Below are 19,813 nucleotides of genomic sequence, written 5' to 3'. Positions count from 1 at the left end.
ATGCTGCAAACTGCCACTCTCCTGTGGGAAAATACGTGTTTCACAACACACACTGCTGCTGGTGATCTGAAATGTGAGATATGAAGAACGTAATTCACAGTGTATCCTGGACCTTAAAGGTTTCTCCAACTCTTAAACCCATGACATAAATCAGTTACTGAGCTATTTCCCTACTCGCTGATCATTTTTATGGGTCCAACTGTAATTATGGTAGACACCAACGTCCTGCCCACATAGAAAGCCTTTTATTGCCAAACCTGAAACTAGCCCTCTCCTTCTCAGATATCAACATAACTGGAGCTTTTTCAACTTCATGCCTAAACTAACCATCAAGTTTTATATCTAAACATAAACTTTTATACCTAAAGCCAAACTTCTGGTTTGACAGAATCCCTGGGATTGAGTGGAAGATAAAGTGTCATGTGGGAAATCTGTGCTTGTTCAGATCTACCAACTGTTCCAATGGATATAACATATATAGAGTTTTTTGTTCAAGATGGACACAATAACCACTTTGGGTGTAGAATTTGGTCATTGCTGTCTTGCTCTTTAGAAACTGGAAACGTGAAATCTGATCTGATTGAAGAACCTGAGGACACCGTGTATGGCAATCTGTCAAACACAACATATCTCAGCTAGAAAGCATCCATTTTCCTCTAAAATGGACCACAATTTACAAAATGAACAACATATTGTATTGCAGGAGACTTAAAACTTGCAACTGTATTCATAAAGTCAATAGGAAAAAGGTTGCTGAGATACTAAATTAAAGCAGAAGTATGGTCATTTACTGAAAAGCGGACGCTGTTTGGCAACTACAAGAGTCGCCCCCTTCTGGCTGTTTGGAAGAATGCAGGTTTAAAGCACTTGAGCATTGTCTTCACTTTACTTTGGTGGTTATGTCCCTCTTCTATGTACAATATGTGATCTAGTTCTGTGATTGGTGGGTGTTCACCGTTTCATATAATCGTGGGATAAAGTGGCAAGAAGCAAGAATAATTGTTGCATCAACTCAAATAATTGCTTTAGCTTCAACCATCTGAGGATAAACCACCAGTTCATACTGTTGACTGACGAGTAAAATAGTTTTTCAGACAAATGTGTTCTGTAAAACAACACAATGTGTGGTTCCGTGTGGAAGTGTTTAGTAGAGTGGATGAAGATTTACTAGTCTCATTCGCTAATGTTGTTTTAAACATGAAAGAAATCACAAGACAAACTGTTGATCCGTCTGTTCACTGCTTATTTATGATGAAACAATGCATTTTTACAAACTGAATTTAGTCAGATCATTTGACATTAATAGTTCACAAGTTACACAAGCTTAAGAGGACCAGTCAGGCATATATACAATAAAGACCATACATTTATAATATAAAAGTGATAAAACAAAATATAAAACAAATATCACTTCATGAACTTGCAGCATTTGGAATCCAGTATTTTTGATAAAGTATTAAACATAAGCCTTTACATACTCAGAAAGTAAAATTACCTTTTAAATAGAAAAAAAAATTGCACTCCTTTGTACATTCATATAACTGACAATTTAATTAAAAAAAAATCAATGAGCTTTACTTGTCAGCAGTCCAGAACAAACAAACCAACAATGGACAACTGAGGAAAATACACATATTTCATTATGAAACCAAATCCTTCCTCTCAAACAGCGAGAAAGCAATAATAATAAAAACACAACATCTGCCAGCCCATCTTCCATAAAATAGTGTGCTATTTACATCTTAAATAGTTTCTCATTTTTCACAGACTCCGGTCAAAAAAAGTTTTCAGGAAGGTTTGTATTGGTGTCCCCCTGGAGCACACAGATGTGCAAACACATCAGATAGTTTCTCCTTTAAGGCTGATCAGATTTATCTGTAGACAGAGGGTGAAGCTATCGGCATCACTTGTTACCTCAGTGAATCAAAAGGTCATTTTGGCAAAAGGTTTTGGTAGAAGATCATAGAGGCAGAGAAGAATTTACTTTCCCATCTTGCCTTTTACGTAATAGCTGTATAAAACACATGGAGGCACTACAGTATATACATACATAGCTTGATATCATTTAGCGATATCCATAAAACCTGACGTTATCATGTGACCCATGTCTGTTATTTTAGTGTATTCCCCTGCTCACTGTGTCTGTGTGTGTTCACTGTTTGACAATGCATTAGTGTTTGGTTATGCTTTAAATGGCATATTTTCCTGTTTGTACCTTTGACTTGCTTATTCGTTTAAAGGTTTATGCGCTTTAAAACACGATTCGTCCTGAAGCATACTAACAAACATCTTCTCGTACATCTTGTGCGCCGAAGTGGTTCCGATGATGCGGATGATCGTCTTCAGGCCTTTGAGCAGGTAGCGTGGTGCCCCCTGGCTGCGCAGCACCCTCAGACTGTGGGACAAACCTTTGGCTAGATCCAGGTTGTGGTTGACTGTTTTCCAGAGGTGAAGCACCTGCAGGATGTACTGTCTGGGCAGGCAGGAGAAGACCACGGCCTGGACGTCTTCCTCTTGAACCTTCACCCCTGGCAGGCTGTTGGTGACCTTCAGGAGGTCGTCGAGGGTCAGGTTTTTGAGATTGTTGCAGCGGGAGACTTTCCTTTCACAGTGGTTCACACCTGGAGATACGGGATTCTAGTATTAGCATGTAAACTGGAATAAAATTAACATCAAAGATCCCATACTAGGCTCACTTTCAGGTGCATACTTTTATTTGTGGAGGCTACAAGAAGATATTTACATGCTTTAAATGTAAAATATATATATATATATTTTTCGCACACTGCACATTCTGGTGCAGCTCAGTCACCAAAATCTCTAAATATAGGGATGTAGCACTAATGGAAGTGGTTTTAGTGAGGACTGTGAGGCAGCTGTTCATCATTTATTTGAGGACCAAACTAGCCAACAGGCAGATCTTATGCAAATGTGTTGCATGATGACATAGATAAGTAACGGAGGAAAAGCCTGGACTTTATCAAGGTGTTTTCTGTGGGACAGAGTATCTCCTTTTGGTTTAGACTTTGTAACTTTGCAGACCCTTTACGAGTTGTAATAGAGAAGGAAAACTCCAAAAGCACAATCTGCGCTCTTTGTGTTCCTGATTCATACCCTGTATGATGCCATACAGCTTGTCCTGGTCCTTGTTCTGCTCCCTCCACAGTCGCAGCAGCTGGAGGACCTGCTGTTGGGGCGAACAGGCCTTCTTCAGCCTCTCCAGACTCTTCCGATCGACCTTCCGCCCAGGGAGACTCTCCAGCAGCCGCTCCAGTGGCACTGAGGACAGTCGCAGTGAAGCTATTGACTGGAAGACCGCCTCCTCGCAAAGAGTCACATCTGGTGGGAGTTATAAGACACAGACAGGAGAAGTGGGCTTCAGAACATACTGATGACGATGCTGATGTAGATCCAACTTGAAAGCATGTTAGCTGCAGCTGAGGACGTCTAGCTGCCTAAAGGAAGAAGAAATAGCACATTTTCTTCGTTCAAACTGGTGAATTCAGTACTCAGCAGTTTTTCTGCTGCAGTCGGACTTGATCGGTCTGAGCAGCGCCGTGGTGTGTGGTGACACGTTAGCTCATGTCAGGGGACCCAAAAAAAGATTTTGTTGTGACATTATTGACTCAGTTTGCTGGCGCTGTGACGCAAGTGTTCACTACGCTTTGACATTTCACTTTTGTCTGGATTTGTCACTGAAACGTCATTCAGTTGAAACTACACACTCACTTTAATTGTCACTATGCTACTACCACATTATATGAAGTGTTAATCTGGATGGAGAGATGAAGATCCTTTCATAGTTCAGGTGTAGCTGAAGCAATTTTAACAGCACTGATTCTGAATACACTCCATCCGATTACTTTTGCATGTGTTTAGATGTGTGTGTGTGTGTGTGTGTGTGTGTGTGTGTGTGTGTGTGTGTGTGTGTGTGTGTGTGTGTGTGTGTGTGTTTTGCCTCGTAATTTGACCGCAGTAGATTTGCACATGTCTCCTCTTTCTGTTCCCCATCAGCTCAGAACCACCACTGACATCAGTCTGACGAGCCAAGCAGAACTTCGCATGTCTTTTGCTCTGCACCAAAGAAACCAGAGCTGCAGTTTTCTTTACAGGCAGCTGAGGTTTCCTAAAGCTTCCTTATAAGGCCAAAGTATTTCTGTAAAGAGCAGCTGTCTTTGCCAAATTTGTGAAACCGAAGATGTTCCTGACACAGTTTACATATCCAGGAAAATTTGAGCCACAGATGATGTGAAACTGTGACATGAAATCGCAGCTGTTGTACCATTATGAAGCATTTTCTGAGTGTATGTTTGTGTGAAAACGTTTTCTGACTGAAAATATGAGAAAGGCTTCAGAGAAACCAGTGACTGAGTTTAAAGTGAGGAGGACATTTGGCATCTTCCTCCGATGCCTGGTGATGTAACTGTGGCTTCCTCTGTAATTGACATTGAAATCCTGGTGGTTGCTCCAAATCACATGGCAACTTTGGGAATCCCAACTGCTTTCAATTTCAGATTTTTGTTTTAAAAAAAAAGCTAAACTGTTCCAGGATTTGCTGCAGACAATCTGTGGTTGTGTAGTTCACAGGAAGACAATTTGTGAATGAATATTTGAGGAGAGCATCACCCTCCCTGCGGGACAACAGCTCGGTGTGTTTTCTTCTCGTGTGCATGAGTGTGTCTTTACATCTGTATGTGTGTGTTCTGCAGTGATTGTGGTTTCTCAGACTCTGGGAATTTAGTGTCATATTTGAGGCTTCTCCTCTCGAATTAAATTTCAGCATCTGTCATAGTTGAAGTGTGAGTAACAAAGACTAACCAGCTCGCCTTGTGTTTGACTCAGTTTCCTCTGTTATTGTGTTGGAGGATGTGACAGTTAAAGCAGTAATTGATCCATCATGGTTGATTCTGACAACAGTGCCATAAACATCGAGTTCAGCCTTTGGATTTTTTTTTTTTCTCTTGTGTTGGTTTTCAGACACGCAAGAATTTGGAAGAGAATGGAATCTGGACCAGGAACCTGACCGAGGAAATCCCCTGCCTGCAGGAATGAAAATGACCACATGTCTGAAATAATTCACTTCTGACTGATTTTAAGTTGTTGACAATTGAGGTTTACTCAAAAACATAGTTGCATGTGTGTCTGTGTCTGGATGTAAACCGTAGAAATGATCTGTACCCTGATCGCTCCTAAACCCTTCCATATGATTTCTGCACCAGTTGCAGTGTGTTCTCACCAGTGTGGCAAACAGTGTGGGGCTGGGAACACTCCAGTGGTGGTCTCTTGCCACAGAGGCTGTCTGAGGTGGACGTTCCCCATCTGAGCGTCTTCAGCCCCAGATCAGAGCAGTTTCTGTGGGGCTGACATGGTTCTGTGGAGGAGCCGCCTGCAGAGAAGTGACCGTCCGGACAGCGTTCACACGCGGTGTTGCTGACAGGTGTACCTGGAAGAGGTCGACAGGATGGGATTATTGAACTTCACACGCTTCAGTCTTAAACCCATCAGCAGTTCTCAGTGTGTGAACATCATTCAGCTCATCAAACAAGCTGATGTGATTCTAAGAACCTTTACCACGGTGACATGTGACGACCTGTCAGAACCACACATGATTCTGAGAATGACTCACATCAGACTCTGAGTCACTTATTCCTTATCTTGTATCCGATACTATTACTATGACGGCATGTGACTTCAGCTGTGCCACAAAGTGTTTCATCTGCACATTTTTCAAACATGTAACATGACCTTTTTAATTTTACCCCGCAGTTTGAAGCGGAGATATTCCGCTCGTTGACAGGTACATTACAGTAAGCCGACACCTCTTCTGGTATTTGACCTCCAGCACACATGTAAACCCATGTATTGGAAGTATTTTGTAATCACATCCTCATTAGATTTTTTTGTTCTGAAGTGTAGAAGTGAAAGTGCGTGGGAGGCTGAGCCTAGCTTTGCATCAGACGAACCTTTGATTAGTTTCCTGTGCACTTTTTCTTCAAAGTATTTCACTGTTTAGCATTAAAGATAAAACCACCAGCTGATATGCATACAGCAAACGTTTCCTGCTTCACTGGAGAAAAGAGCACGTACAGTAAAGAACACGTCTGCCTGACTGTAATATCTTATGCTGACAAAAATGTTCAGAATTTCCACTGAAAAAAAGATCAGCAAGTTGGCACTTTCATCCTATATAGGTTTACATAGTATTTTAAGCAGAAATGCTTGTCTTACTATCTAGATAATAATGAACTGATATAATTTTTTAATATACAAAGAAAGATAAAACATTTGTTTCTTCGAATTATTATTTACAATAACTATGTAAGTAATTTTTCAAGCAAAAGTACTAAAAATCCCTTCTTTTGTCTTCTCAGCTGTGGAAGTTCGCTGTGTTGAAATAATTAGAATAATTTTCTGCAACTTTTGAATCTGCTGCCTTGTCCTGGTCTTCATGCTTAAATGCTTTACTAAGTTCTTATCTGGTTAAATAATTGCCAGATAATTGGAGTAGATACAAAACTTTTGAATATCTTGGACAGAACTGAACTATTGTCTTTTGTCTTTGTGAAATGTGATGGTCATCCTTATTTTCTAGCTTTACACAAATGAAACAAATGGCTAATATAAAGGCAGCAATTGTTTAGATCGTTTTATTCATTCTTTGGGTTTTTGGTTTCTTTCCCACCAATCAATGCAACTTGAAGCCAAAAACACAGAAAAACCAACAAAAAAGACCTCAAACCCCCCAGTCAGAGAGCGGCAACGATTGACAACCACAAACAGACAAATCAGAAGATCAAGGAGGGATGGATGGAGTCATAAAAGCTTTGTGTTACTGGGAGACTGGACCAGCATCCTGTGGTTTAAAGGTCCAAACCACAACTCCAAGCATTACATAAGGAGTCCTTCAGCTTCAAGGGGGGGAATCCCCTGAAATGCTGCCTCACGGCTGCTTAACTTCATTAGACTTTCAACTCCAATTGGGAATCCGTGCAAGAGGAATTTATGGAAAATGCTGACTCATGTTTGAGTGGTATCAGCTCTACATGGGGTCGGATGAAGACCGCAACAGTTGGAAAATGTTCTTTCATCCTCGTGGTTTCATGGATTCTGGTCTCGGGTCTGACATGGAGTCATGAGAAGTGTGGTGCCAGTTTGTTTGGTTCCAGCAGAAATAACCAGATTCTGGTCACTGGAATGTTGAAATTCAGCATCAAAATTTGTTCATCCTGCCAACAATCGCCACTGAGAAGAAAACCTACAAAATTCAATGTGAATGTATGATGTCCGGCTGCATACTATGAGGAAACGTTTCGGATTCTGCTCCGAAGAAACAGCTGATGTTTCCTGCAAGTAACTACTAAGAAGACAGACATTTCGGAAGCAGTCTTGGTCTCTGAGAAGTAGAGCTGCTGCCACTAGTCGGAAATGAACCAGAACATGTGTCGACATCACTAATGTAACCGATGAAATGCTTCTTTTATTATAGGAAATGTTATGAGTATCTCTGTGTAACAGATACATGGTGAAATCAGTCATTATTAATCAGCTGCAGTCAGCGCTGTAGTCTCAGAGTTAAGCAGAAGTCTAACTTGCTTCAGCGTAAAAGCTTCCAAAGACTGAAGGAAATTCAAATTACCACTTAACAAAAAGGTGGTTTGTACACTTCAGACTTTCAATGACGCTTGAAAAGAAAACACAGCTTCTGCCACTTCTCTCCTACCCCCTGTGCTCGATTTTTAATTTTATTGACTATGAAATTCCCAATGAAGCTCTTCTCACTTCCAGCTTCTTCTATTTCTGTTGTCAGCAATGACACAAATATAAAATAGTGACTGGAATCATCTGACAAACTCACTGTAGACTTAGTTTAGACATTATAAGCTTACTGTGAATCCTCAAATATGAAAAATAACATAATGCAGAAAAAGTATGTGCATTTGTTGGTGTTTTATTGGCCTGCAGATTGCCAGCGTCTCCATGCTGCACTTTGTTTAACACACAAACTTTTAAAAGTTTGTTTGAAACTTGTATTTCTTTTAGAGTTGCACTACTGACTTATATCATAAACCCTTTTTGATTTATTTTGATCACAGTCAACACTAAAGTTTTGCGTTGTAATATGGAAGCCTCAGTAAGCACTTTATATTGTGCTGCTTTGTCAAAATAAAATGAACTTTTTCTTTTTTTTATTGAGGAAATTTAATTGTTTATATTAACTAACAGGTAAAATAGTCAAAAGATTAATCAATAGAAAACACTGTTAGTGGCACCTCTACTGAGGAGACACATTCTAAGTATGTTAACATCACATTTTTCTCAGAACTTCCCTAATCTTTGGTCTAATACGGCACCAGTCTATAACATTCACACAATGACCCAGTTAGCAGCAACGATGATGTCTTTATGGTCATTGATATGTTTGAGTTTGTGCCAGATAAACTGAATTTCAGCGAAACATAAAAAGGAAGCTCGGCCTCGGAAGTGTAGAGAAAGGTTACAACCTTTCTGCAAAATTTCCTCTTAAAATGCATTATCGCCTGTGACTGGAACAAATGATAAAGCTCTTTAACATTTGGAAAAGGTCATGTTGCGAATTTTAACACAGGCGTTGCTCAGAAACGACCAGATAAATAATCATTCCTCTTGAATAAAGGATCTACGGTAACATCAGAATCAAACATGACATGCAGACGTTAATGTGGATGTATTTACCCAAAGATTACTACCTCCAATAAAAGACATTTGAATTGGTCCCTCCACTCACACAAATGCCCTCAGATTAAACACGACGACATCTATAATAAATTAAGTGACAAATAAGAATGTGGACATGCAAAGCTGATCGAAGAAAATTAACCCTCATGGCGATGAACAACAGCAGCAAAAATATAATGGAAGCAGCTAAATAAGGTGCATCTTAGTGGACCTATTTAACGCTTCATTATTATAGTTACTAACTGAATATCTACTGAGCAAACACATTTCATTCCATTCTATCTTTTCTTTAGAACAAGTAAAATAAGTATTTCTTGTTCCAGAAGATGACTGTATTGAAAATAAAGCAGGTTTTTATCCTGTAATGCTGCACATCTGTAACATGTCGCTTGTTGTTTTACTATTCCTAAAAGGCTCGGTGACGTTGATGAACATTTAGCGGGACATGATGTCAGACACGTCCGTCCAGAACATCACACAGATAATTAAACAGCTGGCGTGTCTGCAGAGGCCAAGGGAGGACTAGAATATCTCAGCAGGTACAGAGACAGCACATGTTCTGGTGACTGGATGCATGTTTTGTTAAGCTCAGCAGTGGATGTGAGATTGGCGCTGATGAAAATGTGATTTTTGTAAGTTTCATGCCCCTGTCATCTGCTCTGTACAACTAAAAACAAGATTCACTGGTGAAAATGATCTGTCTTACAAGCAGCTGCCCGACAGAGCTGATTATGACTGAATTTAGTCATTAAATTGAGACCTTGATGTGATCAGACATCTCCATCACCACTTCTGAGATCGACCAGCTGAATGTGACAATCATCAGCCGGTCCATTTGGCTTTTTATATTGTCATGATTCAGCTACATCATCTGAGCCTTGTTTTTGAAGCTTAATGACAAGAACATTTCACCAGCTAAAAAAAGAGAGAAAAAGATGTGCACAGTTTCCTAAATTGAAGTCTTTTATACCAAAGGAAATAAATTTTTACGTCATATAAGAGGACTATGTGCATGCTGCAAATATATTTTTGTTCAGTTTAGCTAGCACTTGCAAAAGACAGTTTTCTCTATAATGCAGTTCACTGAAAATATCAAGTGATTCTATTTCTACAGAAAGTGAGATTTTATATTTCCACAGTCAGTTTGTGGTGCTAAACTTCTTGGTTCTCCACTTTATATTCAGCAGTGCAAATCATTAGGTTGTACTTCAACAGTATTCTTTCAGTTACTATTGATTCAATCCATTTCATTTATTGAATCTCACAAATTATATCGAAGAAGATATGTGTTTGAAGTGGAGCTGAGGCTCAGAATAAATGCAGTAACCAAAAATGTTCCTCAGAAGAAATCATTTTCTTGGACTGAGACTCATTCAAATCCCAGTAAAACTGACTTTTTCCCTCATTTAATCTTCGTAGTCTGAATTCGTTTTGACAACCTGCTTACTGCAAATGAAATGATAAAAGAAACGTTTGCTTTCACAGAGCTGAGAAATGTTTTCTAATGGCAAATCACAAATAGACACGATGTTCCTGACAACAGTCGCTACATATCATTTACTCTAACTGCCTTCTTTGTCATGTCTAGTTATAATGTTAGATGGAAAAAGAAGTCGCAAACAGATGAACTCAGCCAGAACCCGTCTCTGACAGTGAGACAGAACAGTTCTGAGAAAGAGTCTGTTTTCTCAGAAGTTGGTTCTGCGAAAAGCGACATCTGCATCTGGAACTGATCTGATTCAGAGGAAGAGGAAGAACGACGAAGAGCTTCCAGTGACACGACAGAGATGCAACATCCTGAAACCAAAATGCGACTGGCAGCCTGAACGTTCCTGACATGCCAGAGCTGCATATTTGGGATGGAAGTGATTTTAAAAAGCATGAGATGTGAAGATTAAAGAAAACTTAAAATATAAATGAAAACCCAAGTTTCTGTTCTAACCAGTGAGAATAAAACACACAAACTGCACCTTAGATCCACTACCACACTAGTCTCACATTTTAGAGACCTCCTCCTAACAATGAATTCCTGATTTTCTCTGCTGTTATTCATCAGTTCTCCATTTGAAATCAGACTGATCTGCTGCCTGCTGAGACATGAAACCCACAAATCCGCTGTGACTCGTGATGAAGTGGCTCTTACCTGCAGCTGTGACTCCGTGTCCAGGTGGGCAGGTGCTGTGTGCGATGCAGAACTCCACCACTAGATGGAAACCCGCAGCGCACTCACACAGTTGGTCGTGTGTGCTGTTGCACTGCTGCTTGACTAACTGATTCTCTTTACACACCTAAACACAACACACACACACACACACACAACATGAAGCTGAGAGGCTGCACAGAAACACACACTCAGGGTTGTTTTTTATGGACAGAGAGTCACAATCTGACCTGAACACATGATGAGTTAAAAATAAAAGACTTGAACAGAAATGTGAAAAACATGTTAAAACACTCGGAGGCTGATGAAGTGCTGATTACATAATTGATCTGAGGTGGCAAAAGGGAAAACATCGAAACTCCGGGGGAAGATCATTCGACCACAATGAGCACAGAGAGACTTTCATTTTTAGTAACAGCGGCTGAAGTGGAAAGAAAATGACAAATGTTGAGCCAGAATGTAAACAAACAGTAAAGTCATGCATCTGAGTAGGAGACACCAGGAAAACCACAACAGAGCAGCATAAAGGATGAAAACACTGCAGGGATGTTGGACTGGAGCGGATTCCTGGACGCTATGTGAGTTCAGCTTTGGGTAATTCACTCGAGTGTGAGTAGATTCAGTAACGAGATACTTTTGACTTAAAAAAAACCTGTAGTTTCTCATGAAAACTACATTTAAAGAAAGTGTCTGAAGAAAAATGCAGCATCTACTATAAAAGGACAACCTTCTGGCGTCGTACGTACCGAGGTGCAGTACTGGCATGAGTCCCCCCAGTGCCAGTTCTCGGCAAAGTGCCTCTCCGGACAGGGCTGGCACTGTGTGGGCGTGTCGGCGGTGCAGTGATGCTTCACGGCCGTTCCAGGAGGACATTGGTCACACAGCAGCAGGTCGGAGGTCACCGGGTCGAGGTACTGGTACTTTGGCGGTACAGCTTGCTGCTGGAAGGCCCAGGACACAGAAACTGTGAAGAGCTGCAGGAGAAAGAAAGAAAGTGGGTTTGAGTCAACAGCAGTGACAAAGTCTCTAATGAAACCCATCTCGTGCACCGCTCCTTTCTGGCTAAAGGTTGAAATATTTTCATATTTTGGAGCAGTCGCCAGCCCAAAGCTTCCAGTAAGACAGAGTTGAGAGAAAGGTCAGAGCAGTAAAGCTGAAGCTCCTGGTGGACACCAAGTCCTAAAGTGATTTCCGCTGCTTTTCAGAGGCAGCCTGAGGAGAAACTCAGCATCAGTTTAATTCCTCCACTGAGGTGACCTTTAAAACCAAAACAACAGTATGTTTTAAATCTCTGTATGTTTGCAGTAGGCGATGCTGTCCCTATAAAGTGCCACAAGTTGTGATTATTGTTCAGCTACGCGCTGCAAGCAGATTTTATTATGACTAATAGTCCTGATTAGGGGAATAGATTTATTTTATTGCACTTTTGGCATCTTTGCTCGTGTGTTTAGCTGTTTTCCAGAGCTTCTAAATGAACTCAGATGTTTGAGTCGTGCCAGCATTCTGCACATATTGAACCAAAGTCGGTGTATGACACAGGACTGCAGACATTAACTGTGAGCAGCTTTCTGCTCCTGTCATCAGCCCGGTGAGATGCAGCTAAAAAGCATCTGATGTGATTCATGTGATCTAGAGAGCTTTAATGCTGCTCACCACACCCAGACTCCCGTCAGCCTGCAGATAATGCATCATGGCCTGAGCTAACGTTCTGGTCAGACCTGAAACATAAGATATCAGCCGGTGGAGGCCACATGCAGACCAGATGTCACACATCAGGCCGGCAGCCATTGGCTCCGTGGACTTTCCCGTTGGCCCGGATTCATCCTCGCTTGGACGAGCAACTAACAATAGGCCCTCCTTATGCTTCTATGTGGTTTCCTGCTTTTTATCATGTTTGCGCGTACATCTTCAAAAATGGACAGATTCATATAACAAACAACCATAAAACAATCCTGTGCAGCCGGAGTGTGTGTGCTGCACATGTGTGTGTTTGTCAAGGTTCACGTCCAATCACGGCCTCCTCAGTGCCGGTCTGCTGCTCTGCGGTCTCCTCTGCTGGCTGCTGTTCAGAAAGAGGACTGTTGGAGGTTACTGGGCTTTCCCCGTCCACCACCAGAATACAAAACACTCACCCACTCTGTTCTACAGTTTACCCGCCGCACACCATTGGTTTCCTGCACGTATGTATTTGTACTTTATCCTAAAACCTGCAGCTGCATCTACTGTTTAGATGTGAGTGTGAAACAAAGGAAGCATTGGAAAGCAAGAGCTACTATCAGTGTGCGGCTGTTGATGTGTGAAATGTGGACATTTGTTCATCGGTACAGTTTGCAGCACAGATGTTCCATCACATCTGCCACATGTTCTCAAACTGCTCTGACCTGCTGCTCATCAGTTCAACTGTATTCATGTTCTCCTTTAATAATTCATCACTGTACATGCACCACACAAATATTCCTGCTCTGAATATAATTCTTCCTTCTGCACTTATCTATTTCTGTTTTCCTTTGCAGCGGGGATCACTGAGACAGATAGTAAAAATAGATGAATGGCTCTTACACACTATAATAGAAACCTAAGCTTCAAACAGCCTGGCAAGCGCAGCGGTTTTCCCGGCAAAAACCTATCGACCTCTGAGCACAACATTTGGTGGAAGGCTTTCATCCGCTGAGCAGTACCATGCCTGCAGGAGTTTGTTTGTAGCCTGGGTGGCCCCAGCAGGAATCAAACCCATAATCACAGTCCTGCTCTTCAAATTAAGAAGTGTATATACACATTATTAAGCCAGAGACCACAGCCAATCAATGTCGAGCCATCAGGAGGGTGGAGCGAGCCGAGGCCCGGACAGACGGTCACCTGGGTGTTTCATTTTTGTATTTTTTTGTAAATCTGGGTTTGGTTACACTTGATTTAAACTTTGGTTCAAATAGGGATGTGTTTACTGGCAGCACTGTGCTGTGTTGAGTCAGAGCCAGAGAGACTCAATGCATCTGTAACAGAGTGGTCAAGACTGTACTGATCTTCAGAACCTTCATACAGAGCTGCACTTTTGACCAAGAAATAAAGCACATCCTTGCTCAGAAGTGATTGGACTTAAACACACATGATGCCAAACACACATATGTCCAGTACACACTCTTCACTCTGTCTGTCACAATTTCAGGCACCATGAAACCTGTGCAAAGATGTAAATGTAGCTAAGTATTTTTTTAAAAGACAAACCACAGAAGAGCCTGACAGTAATTACTTTCTTCAACTGCATTTTACACCTGACTTTGGGGAGGACATTCAACAGATGTGTCCCTCAGATACAGTAAGGATTCCATTTTTAATATGTACAGTTACATAGATTTACTTGAATAAAGTCTAACATGCTGTATGCAGGTAAATGATTATCTGTCTATTTTTTTTCAAAGAAAAAAAAAACCCAAAACAGTTTGATATCTTCAGTAGGATCCGCTTTAGTCAGAGCTCCACTAAACCAGCACAGAAGCTTTCTGCCACTGAAGAAAAGAAAACTTGAAGATGTCCTGCGGTGTGTGTGAGTGTGTCTATCAACAGCTAAAAGAGATTCTGAACTTTTCACCCTCCTTGTCGCCTCAGAATCTGCCATCTGACGACATCATGGACGACCGCTGGAAACCCAAATTACACAGCAGCTAAAGGCCACTGACAGATATAATTATACTGTGAGCATCATCAGAGCGAAGCTCAGCGAGAGACGGATCCTACGTGGAGCAGAGCCAGCAGAGGATGAAAGGTATGATCATTTTCTATGAGCTGGAGATGCCCTTTACGGAGGCCGGCAGGTGCTGTGTGGATGACTGGAACTGATGAAGCTGCTTGTTGGAAAAGTCGCCTCACAGAGTCTCCCGGTTGAAGAAAAAGCTGCTTCATCTGATGCAGCTCTGCTTATGTAATCTCTGCCAGTAAGTTCCATTTGAACCAAACTGAGAGAAAGCCTCCTGTTTATGAGAAGACAATCTCAGACCAGTTCTTTAAAAGAGAACACGTGTTTTAAACAGATGCTGTCCTCTGAATGAAACAAACAAGTGATTCCAGTTCGTAAAGGATCCACATGTCGGACCGAGGAGTCGAACCACAACATCAGGACGCAGTCAGAAATCCAGAGAGATGTTTACTGGCTGCGAGATGAAGTTTCAGTTTATCTTCAGTGTGTTGATGTGCTCTGCTTGTAATATCTGTGATGCTGGATAAAGCATGCGGCGGTTAGATGGAGCTTAAAGGACTTCAGAGGGTTTATGAGTGATCAGATGACAGAGTGCTTTGGTGAAACAGGATGAAGATGCAGGACAGATGGGCTGCACAGCTCAGACACCTGACAGGAATAGACCTAAAACTCATCACACATGCTCCCCATATGAGCTTGTAAAAAGAGCCACAAATGGTGAGCAGAGAAAGGATTTAACAATTTTACACACAAGTGAAAACGGAATGAATAAATATTAAGTAGAGCTTTTCATTTCCAGTTGTTTCAGTCATGATTCACTGAAAACTGTGCAAAAACACACATCAGGCAGCCTGATAATTGTAAAATATTAGCGTCACATCTCAAAAAATCATTTTACTTTCTTGTGATGGGATTACAGGCCAAAAGAAAAAAGATTCACCTTGTCATTGTTATTCAGTAAATCATAATTACATTGTGAAATAATAAACAATGAAGAATAAAAGAGGAACGTAACGGCATTATTTCACAGATAGAGAGCAGGTTTAGGGTTACAGAGAATTCGCAGCAGGCTGGAAATGCAAAGAGAGAAGACAGCGATGTTTGGTCAGCTTTAAATTCATGGCATGAGGAGAAGATCTGTGGCACAAAGGGACCCAACCACACTGCACCAGCTTATCCAGCAGGCACATGGCTTCAGTTAACTGTAGAGCGCAGGTGGTCTGAGGGGGATTCCAGCCCATCATGTGTGTGCATGTGTGTGTGCATGTGAATATGGGCTTTTTTCACTCACACACACAGACCGACTGCAGGACATGCTGCAGTGCTGCATCACCGGACGTTTAGCAAAGTTCAAATCGTTACCTGAGGCCAGAGGCAGCTTAAAATCTAAGGGACTAAAGTGAGTTACTGACTCATTCATGCAGCTGATATTTTGTAAAGATTGTAAGACTTTCTAGTGATTTCATTGAGTTTTTGAGAGCTTCTTAATTGTTCCTGACTGTGATATTTGCTGGTTTTCTTTACTTTCTAAGATATAAAACAGAACATATTTCAGCACAAGCATCCAAATTTGCTCACTTACCAACCTATTTTCTTATATTTTCTAAATAAGAAACGCAGAGATTTATACATAATGAAAGTATTTGTTGGTTTCAGTCCTGATTTTGTTTTCCCTTAGTCCAGGAATTCAGACTGACGAGTCATTTCCAGCAAGGGTTTCTCTTTGTCACCTTTCAGATGATTGTGATTTGTTGCACCAAAGTGAGATTTCCTGTCTGACGTCTCAACTGTTCTGTCTAAAGATGAATCAACTGAAGAACTGAAAAAAAAAATCATTTAAAAATAAGCAAAGTTTTGGACAAAAATCCAACCGATGAATCTAATTTAGTGAAGCAGAAGTTACTTTTTTCTTTGCAGACCCTGCAGCTTCACACTGTGCTCATACAGATGGTCCCAGCCCTCACGTTGGGAACCACTGGACAAATCTTTCTAACTTGTAATAAAGTTGTCTATGATTACTTTGTTTTTGCAGAACTTTTACTTGAGAGTGAGCCTCGTTCTGCTACTTCTTCCCCTGAGTGCAGAGAAGAAAATTTGATTTTAATTCTTTTGGATATAAATATAACCAAAATCATCTCCATATTTTACACAGCTAAACGGGAGGGCTTTTAAACTCTATTTTCTCCCCGTTGAGTCAAATAAATCAAACTCTCCTCGTGTTTTAATGCATCTAATATAAGATAAAGAGCCACCGCAGAAATTTGCATCAGAGTAGTGCTGGTGTTTTTAATATGACTCATGCAGTAGTGAGATAAAAACACAGATGAACAGTGTAATCTGCTCTTTGTGTCCCTAAATCACTTTGTCCTGCACACACACACACACACACACTTCTGCTATCAGTCCTACTGTTGATGGAAAAGAGGAAGTTCTGTGTGCAGAAGCAGCTTTGCAGGTAATTGTTGCTTTCTGAATAAACATTAGTGCTGGTTTGTTTAAAACATGTTGATCTTGTGTCTTCCTCCTCCTCCTCCTCCTCCTCCTCCTCCTCACTAACTTCCTCCTCTGTTTGTCTTAGAGTAACAAACAACAAAGCGAATCCATCCATAGCTTCTCCAGCCTGCGTGTGAACCTGCTGCTAAATTTAGGGAAGTTGATGCCAACGGCTACAACAGAGAGTAACGAGGAGGCGTCAAGATAAAGAGAGCTCAGATAATAGATAACAGATAATAATAGCAGGGGATAAAGCGTGCTCCTGCACAGGGATTAGAGGTGGATTATGGGATGGATGGATGTGAAATGCACACCAGCTAATTGTCATGTTGACTGACAGCCTGCTCTTCCATTATGAACATTATGCTGCTCTCTAGAACATCACGTTTCCAGCATGGATCATTGTTTACACACTGGAACATGTGTCTCGGTTAAAGCAGACAGACTGACAACATTAGTTGTTCCACTGACATCATGCCGGGCCAGAACCCAAACTAAATGTGTGCGTTTTAAGGAGACAAGATGTGTGAGGAGGCTGCAGGAAGAGCCTCTCAGGTGCAGTTACTGGTGGACACCAAAACAATGGTTTGGACGCTTAAGTGCAGAGTTTCCCCTTAACATAGAATTACGGAGAGACAGAGTGTTTGGTTTTCTGACAGCAGATAAACAGACTCAGAGGTTCTGGAGGATCCAGAGAAAGGACAGACGGACTGACTGGCTGCATGCTGACAGATGACTGACTCATTAGTTGGCTATAAAGATGTTTGTCCGGTCGGATGAATGACTGAAAGACGGGTTGACTAACTGAAGGATGGATAAACACAGTGACAGGAAAAGTAAGAACAAAATAATTGCTTGTTTGTACCAAATTTGTACCAGTTTGCACAAAGAAACAGCAAATCTCACCAACAAGATGACTAACTAAACTGTCTCTCTCTCACAGACAAACACATTGCGGCCACAGAGGCAGGTAGCAGATCCAGTGTTTGGTGTGTTTCTGCCCTGATACACATCAAGACAAGAACATATGCAAAACCTGCAAAGGCCACGTCCAGCTCAGCTCAGCTCAGCATGCAAAACTCAGCGAGGGAAATAACTGCTGCTCCTCTGCTGGAGGCAAACATTAAAAACCAACCTTTGTCAGAGGTTGTAGTAATAATTTGTCAGATATCTCTAACACCATCTGCAGGGAACCACCGTGTGATTCTAATTAGTTTCACTTACAGTAAACAGGAAATATGACCCAAAGTAAACTTTCATTCATTGAAGGATAAAAAGGTTGAGCTCAACTCATCACCAAAAGCAAACAGCCTCCAGTAGAAATCAATTAGATGATTTATTTATTGTGCGTAAAAGGTGCATGACATGACTCATATCACCGCCTTTAACCTGCAGAAACTAAACACAAAATGATTAAATCTCATGCAACATGTGCCACAGGGAGGAAAATGGTACGGATACGAATTTTTAATAACGCTCACGTTTGTCCACAAAACCAGTAATCACGACTGAGTTTTATATTAGTTGGAATTCAAATATAAAATCTCAAAACTGTCTGAGTTTCATTGGATTCCGTCCCTAAGGGCGCAGACTAACTGCTGGCTCCTATAATGAAGTAGACACCATCAAACTACCTGCGCAGACTGAACAGAGGAAACACAGCGGGGATTCTGTCTCGTCTGAACCGTTCCTGAATGTGAAGCATGTGAACAACACGGCAAGTCTCAGAAACCAACAGATTCCTGCGTAACTGAACCGGAGCGCAGCGCAACAATAATTCAGGTCTCGCAAAAATCCCTCTAGAAGAAATAATTTAGGAATAAAAAAACTTATTCCTTCCGTATAAAAGCCTCCATTAGACCAGATTCTGTCCACAGAGGGAAGCACACTCACCACCATCAGCTTCATGGCCGGGTTGGATCTCGCTATCCGTGCGCTCATCTCCTCTGCGTAAAAGTGAACTGCGGTGTGAAGGGGTCTCCATCACGGATCTGCTCTTATACGGTGCAGCGGGAGAGAGAGGGAGAGAGACGCCCACCCACCGCGCCGTTATCCAGAGAACAGCCCTCTCCGCTTCCCCCTCAGCCCTAAAAATAAACCGCTGCATCCTCACCAGTTGCGTTGCCATTACGCAAAGTAGTAACTGCTGTGGGCGACATGAAAGGAGGCAGCAGTGATGATCATATGATGAGGATTCATTCAGGAGTCAGTCGAAGTCCACGTTTTAAGCAACAGAAACCTTTCCTAAAGGTACCTAAAGGGAAAAAACACATAATAGAATCAGGATAACACAATAAACTGCAATAAAATTGTGCCTTTTGTGTGTTTTTCTTCATTCAAAGTGAAGAAAGACACAAATAATTCCTTAAAATGATCCTGACTACTGAAATACAAGGGCAGTGATGAAGTACAGTAAGCTTTTCCATAAGAAGTGCTTTTATTTTTACTGCATTTGACAACTCATTCATAACAAACCCCAAGTGTCACATTTTTTTTAAAGAAGCTTTAATCAGTGTGAACATAGAAAGGTTTTCCAGGATAAATGTTTTGGCTTTGACAGCATGTAAATACAATGACTGACAGCTGTTTATTTGCAGCAGCCAGAATCATTTCGTTAGTCTGGTACTGCTTGTTTGAACATCCACAGAGGGAGCTTGGAAATGTTGTCTCAGCCTGGACAGACAACAGTGTCTCAGCCGCAAAATCTCACAATGAAAGAGCTAAAATCTCATCTTTCTCAGGATCGAAGCTGT

The 19,813-nt window shown here is 41.3% G+C and overlaps 1 protein-coding gene across 1 annotated transcript; it reads right to left on the bottom strand.

Annotated features, from left to right (window-relative positions):
• Positions 1 to 1,226: 1,226 nt before the first annotated feature.
• LOC110964692 (tumor necrosis factor receptor superfamily member 11B) lies at positions 1,227 to 19,117 on the bottom strand. The gene is made up of 6 exons (XM_022213490.2): positions 18,954 to 19,117; positions 11,623 to 11,850; positions 10,859 to 11,003; positions 5,237 to 5,443; positions 3,115 to 3,339; positions 1,227 to 2,621 (listed from the first exon to the last, which is right to left on the bottom strand). Exons 1-6 carry the CDS (start codon positions 18,999 to 19,001, stop codon positions 2,227 to 2,229), a joined length of 1,248 nt encoding a protein of 415 aa, XP_022069182.2. The 5' UTR covers positions 19,002 to 19,117; the 3' UTR covers positions 1,227 to 2,226.
• Between the last annotated feature and the right edge of the window lie 696 nt (positions 19,118 to 19,813).

Source organism: Acanthochromis polyacanthus, chromosome 12 (genome assembly GCF_021347895.1).
Source record: "Acanthochromis polyacanthus isolate Apoly-LR-REF ecotype Palm Island chromosome 12, KAUST_Apoly_ChrSc, whole genome shotgun sequence".
In the NCBI taxonomy this organism is placed as follows: domain Eukaryota; kingdom Metazoa; phylum Chordata; class Actinopteri; family Pomacentridae; genus Acanthochromis; species Acanthochromis polyacanthus.
Note: the sequence above shows the minus strand (reverse complement) of the source record. Positions and strands in the feature narration are given on the sequence as shown.

Excerpts from the sequence above, each read along its gene's own strand:
- LOC110964692 (XM_022213490.2), bottom strand. The coding sequence starts at position 19,001 with ATGAGCGCACGGATAGCGAGATCCAACCCGGCCATGAAGCTGATGGTG. Across the intron at positions 11,004-11,622 it reads CATGCCAGTACTGCACCTCG|GTGTGTAAAGAGAATCAGTT; the intron begins GTACGTACGACG and ends TGTTGTGTTTAG. Across the intron at positions 3,340-5,236 it reads CCACACTGTTTGCCACACTG|ATGTGACTCTTTGCGAGGAG; the intron begins GTGAGAACACAC and ends AACTCCCACCAG.